Source organism: Haliotis rufescens, unplaced genomic scaffold, assembly GCF_023055435.1.
Source record: "Haliotis rufescens isolate VD_foot unplaced genomic scaffold, xgHalRufe1.0.p SCAF_2, whole genome shotgun sequence".
NCBI classification, from domain to species: Eukaryota; Metazoa; Mollusca; class Gastropoda; order Lepetellida; family Haliotidae; genus Haliotis; species Haliotis rufescens.
The window spans coordinates 14,655,262-14,660,624 of NW_025963890.1; the positions used below are offsets into that span (position 1 = coordinate 14,655,262).

Sequence of the window (5,363 nt, forward strand, 5' to 3'; positions counted from 1 at the left end):
GTTGTAATTAGAAGTGAATTTCATTATACTTAATCTGTATGCGCTACATCCGACCACGGCAGTACGTAGAAACTTAAGCTGTTTCTACGGAGACGTGAAGCATACATTATTCATTGGATTTCGTTTCAAGAGAATATAAGCGGTTTATATGCATAACAAGTTTCTCTGGATTGGAGATTGACTTCAGATAACGTTCAAGGTTTTCTGATAATACCCTACTTCCAAATAAGGTAAGTAAACATATTTTGAAAAAATATACAAATAAATCGAGGTTCTATATATCACGAATAGCAGGGTCTACAACTGAATTCGAGATATGAATACATTCGAGATATGGATACATTCGAGATATGGATACATTCGAGATATCCGAGATAACAATGTTGGACTGCGCGTTACCAAGGCTGTAAACAACACCGTTCCGCCAGTATCCCGGGGTTAAGACACAGAAATAATAAAACGTGTTATAGATACATGTTTATTCAAACGCAGTAAGCAAAACCTTTGTATAATGTATGTATATATAGGATCGTTTCCACGAGAGAGTATTGTTGTAACTACAATAGAAACACCACACAACAACAATGGATACAACAATCAACGCCACTCACATTTATATCACAGAAATAGCAATAATTATTATAACAGCTATGTAAACACTAAACAGTCAACATTAATTACATGGTATTGATTTGGACATCTATCTACTGGTGATTTTAACTTAAAGGGGGACTTGGCTCGCGCAATTGACTTTTCTGGCAAGTTTTATTCCAGCAATTCAATTACATTTCGTTTTGACTGGTAACGCAGATTGATTATGCACATATCAACCTAGCAATTAAACACCGTTATTAAGGCGAGAGAATTTTTTCGGTTTCACACTTGCCACGACTGACAACGTCTAGGACCATTACTGAAATTGGCAACATATTGTGGAGCGTGGCCCCTCTTTAACACGGGTATGACAATACATTGATTATTTATACAGTAAAGTACGGTTATAACGAACTCAAAGGACTACTAATTATAGTTCGTTATAACCGTAGTTCGTTATAAGGATATATACAGCATAACTACAGCAAATAGTCGGGACCAAAAAAGTAAGTTCGTTATATCCGTCAGTTCGTTATAAGCGTGTTCGTTATAACCGTAGTTTACTGTATTATTGACAATGTACAAACACACGCACAGATAAACAGTACTCAATAATACAGTTCACAGTAATGGAAATATACATGCGTAAGGAAATCGACGTATAACGCCACACTCACTAAAATTAATAATCCATGGCGCTTTAAAAGAGAGATCTACTAGCATGAATAAACAGTGATTGTGGGAAGGGGAGGGGAGATCCGTGTCATTTACGTTACTTGGGATGATTAATCCCTGAGATGGGATGGGATTGAATAACGTCGAAACTACACATATACATGAAATCAACATAACAGCATACTTTCCCTTGTCGGATAGAGAAAGTGAGATCGTGAGAGTGGGTTGAAGTCGGTTTTGGCAATATTCTAGCAATATCAATGCGGACACCAGAAACAGGCTTCCCACATTCTACCCATCGTGGGAATCGAACCCGGGCGTTCGGCGCGACGTGCTGAGCTTTTACCATCATTACATCGCCCCTAGTCATTACCTTAGTTGTAAAAGGGGGGGGGGGGCAACGGATTGCCCAGTCGTCTAAGGCGACGCGATTCGCTGTGCAGAGTTGCGTCCCTTTGGCACGCCAGAAACCTATGATTGTGGGTTCGAGTCCCGGTTCGCCCCGGTCTGAGACCTGCCTGAGACCTGCACCCCTTCGGGCTTTCCTCCCACATTAAGCTGACACGCCGTGATATGACTGGTACACTGTTAAAAGCGGCGTTAAACCCAACTCACCCACTCACTTAGTTGCAAAACGTTGTTTCAATTCTCCTAGAATTATCCTTAAAGTGATAACTGCGTGACAGCAAATAAAATATATTTAAAGGTAGTCATCGAGTGTCTATTTCAAGCACTGCTGATTCCTCAATCAAGGTTTACGTCATAAGGTTACGTTTCTATACATACATCCTAACTGGTACTTGATGATGTGTGCAGAAATGGAATTCCACTGCGAGGCTTGCTTTTAAGATGGGTTCAAGTTTATGTCAACGGTCGTAAACAAACGGGTGTTTTTTTGTGAACGGTAATTAGATCAACGAATGTCAGGTGCTTTGGTACGAGTACTCGAGTAGCCTGTTGGTGCTCGTGTGATTCTGACCCTTCTCACTTCACCCCTTATGCCATTATTTGATAGATGAAGCACTGCAGGATAAGGTGTATCCATATTCAAGGTGATTTGTGTCATACTGGTATACATGTGTCAATGCCGGGGTGAATTTAAATTACTAAATGAAGTCAAACTAAAGGCAACATGAAGAAAACAACATTGACGGTTTCTGTAAAGAAGTAATTTAATAGCTTTAATTAGACTTTTATTGTCGTATCCAAATAATAGTTGCTACATATCATTGGTGAGCAGTACGCTGTGAAGTAGCGAGATATAATTCATCACGTACTCCAAACACCGCTGACGTTTAATAAGGGTAGATTACTTATCTAACTCCATACAGTGTTAAAGCACAGACAATAAACTGAATCATTATGCACTAAATACCCACGACTCATGTTTAAGTGATAAGATTTAATTTGATTTTAGGTATAAATCTAGGTGTCAAATTCAGCGCTATTGCCGTTGAAGTTGGAGTTGCTTCACAACGACAATAAACATGACGTTTTCGTGGCTAATTACAGTAAACTATGTTTATAACGAACACGCTTATAACGAACTGACGGAGTTTTGAGTCCAGGCCATTTGCTGTATACATGCTGCTGTATATATGCTTATAACGAACTACGGTTATAACGAACAAGAATTAGTGGTCCTTTTGAGTTCGTTATAACCGTACTTTACAGTATTCATTTTGGCGTGTAACACGTAGAGTGAATAGTTTCACAGGCGACCCTGCTTCACAAGTCACTGTATACTGGCCATAATACCCCAAAGTAACGGACATATAACATGTTAAACAAAAGAAAGAATACACTTGTATTTTACCAAAAACATTTCAAAAGTTATCAAAACGTTACTAGGCTGAAACAGTCGCCAAAACACTGCAAACTTAAGGTCCAAAATACAACTATGATACACGTGTCAAATACATCACAATCGAATACCGTGATTGGTATTTATCACAGTCAATTCCAAATCAATCGTTGGCACATCTTCAAAATAACGGTTCGGGTTATCCTTGGCACACCAATAACACTGTAGATGATTGTTGACCATAGTAGCTCACTGCCCAGCATACAGTTATACGAATTTGTAAAAAGAACAGGTAACTACTTGTTGAAGCCTCCCTAACAACCAGATCCTTGATACACAGGGTATCAGACAAACGATCCTTTGCATATCCTCTTCATAATCATCACCAATATCCTTTTGCAAAATCCTGGATCTGCCCCGAACACAACGGTTTAATACTTCGCTTAAATTTGATAACATCGTGACACGTTATTAATACGGATGTACCAAGAGCATGGCATGTCACGTTACACCATTATCTAACATTATCTAACCTAGAAGAGATATGCATTTTCTTCACCGCTGTTCGATGTATCGAATGATATGTATTTTTGTTTACCAATCAGACCCAATTGACAGAAATGTTCAACTATTCTCTCTCAAACACATACGAAGTAGACGAAAGTTGATATTACTTCATTAAACGTTCCATTCAATGACACCCACCGAACATTTTTCCGATGTCTACAAACCAAATTTTTAGTTTATCCTTAGGGTTCTCTTACTGATGTCAGAATCACGGACGGCGATGTAAGAACCAGAACGACCACGTCACTCGCTGTACACACCAAACACAGTTCCCGTGCAGAAGATGTAGTTGTTCTGAAAGGTGTAGGTAGCGTAGTTATCGAGGTTGTCGTCCCAGACGGACCTGCTACAGGTGACAACACTCTGTTCTCTCTTCTCGCCAATATGGACCTGGCAGATAATCTTATAACGGTCAAACCCCAACAGTTTCACTTTGTCTTTGATTTCATCCGATAGAACCTTGCTGATATTGGCACAAAACTTCGGGTTATACTTAAAACGCTCAAGCTTCCCATCCAAAACTTCTTCGATAACACCTCGAACCCTTTCCGGTGAAAACTTCTTATGCGGTTCCATTCGATAACTTGGTTCTTTCTGAACATGGATCTGGGTTTGTGAAGAAAGACGCGAACCGAACGGCCCTCTTCTCTTGTCGAAGAACCTCGAGGTCAGTCTCTTGGCCAGACGTTTCGAAGCCAGGAGACCAACCAAAGAAGGTCCACCGCTAACACTCTGTTTCGGGGCGATGCTTGGCCTTCTTAAAGCTTCGTTTGAGGCACCAAAACCTTTCGCCATCGACATCCTTCTGTTTTCGGATGGGGCTCCGAGAGAAGCGACGCTTGAACCTTTCCGATTCATAATCACGAATTTTGGTGAAAATATCCTGCGCGTTATTTCATGTGTCTCGGAACTCAACAGTCTGAAACTGTCCCTCTCGCTTGACTACCGTAGAAACAACTGTCGTCTGCTCCCCAAAGGACGAGATCACATGACTCGCATTGTTGTTTGATCAATACGATGGCTTTGACAGGTAATACAATAATAGAAAGTCAGTATCTACGAGCAATGTGCTTTCTTGCCTACTGACTGGCTCACTGAATAGCGGCAATGAAGTGCGACTGAATGCGCCCATATATTCATAGACACGTGTGTCGTGGAATAATTCGAATGCATTGAAATCTGGTGACACTTGCCTTTCGCTGAAACACAGGCGGTTACTTCTATATTACACTTCTACACCAAACAAACATGCTGTCTTATTAACTTGGAGATACGGCATCCGACGTCAATATTATATATACAAAGAAAGTTATATAGCACTCATAATGTTCGTAAACCACGTTTCCTGGCTAGAAACTCCGCGTTAAAACGGGGATATAACGGTAGACCAGGGGTGCGAATAGCAATAAATATGGCAGCTGTAATTGACTGGGGAAGGTCAGGGCCTCATTTTATTTGTTAAAGTTTCACCTCAGGCATTAAAGTACTTAAGATTGAAAGAATCACACTTGATAGACTCCTGAAGTGCATGCTGCAATTGCCTTTAGCTTAGTTTATCTTTGTGTGAGGCCCTTTAATAGAGTTGGAGTGGTCTTTAAGTTGATACTGGCCCATCCCAGATAACGCTCTATGTCCCATCGTGAAATACCCCCCTTCGACAATAAATATGGAATGGTGTTAAATAGCCTAAGTATGTTATATTTTTTGTAAAAGTGTACTTTAA

The 5,363-nt window shown here is 40.2% G+C and overlaps 1 protein-coding gene across 1 annotated transcript; it reads right to left on the reverse strand.

The window, feature by feature from the left end:
- Positions 1-1,793: 1,793 nt before the first annotated feature.
- On the reverse strand, positions 1,794-4,740 carry LOC124135579 (dynein light chain Tctex-type protein 2B-like). The gene has a single exon (XM_046500941.2). It carries the CDS (start codon positions 4,496-4,498, stop codon positions 3,884-3,886), a length of 615 nt encoding a protein of 204 aa, XP_046356897.1. The 5' UTR covers positions 4,499-4,740; the 3' UTR covers positions 1,794-3,883.
- Positions 4,741-5,363: the final 623 nt, after the last annotated feature.

Bases quoted from the DNA above. Each gene is read 5' to 3' on its own strand.
- LOC124135579 (XM_046500941.2), bottom strand. From the start codon at position 4,498: ATGAATCGGAAAGGTTCAAGCGTCGCTTCTCTCGGAGCCCCATCCGAA.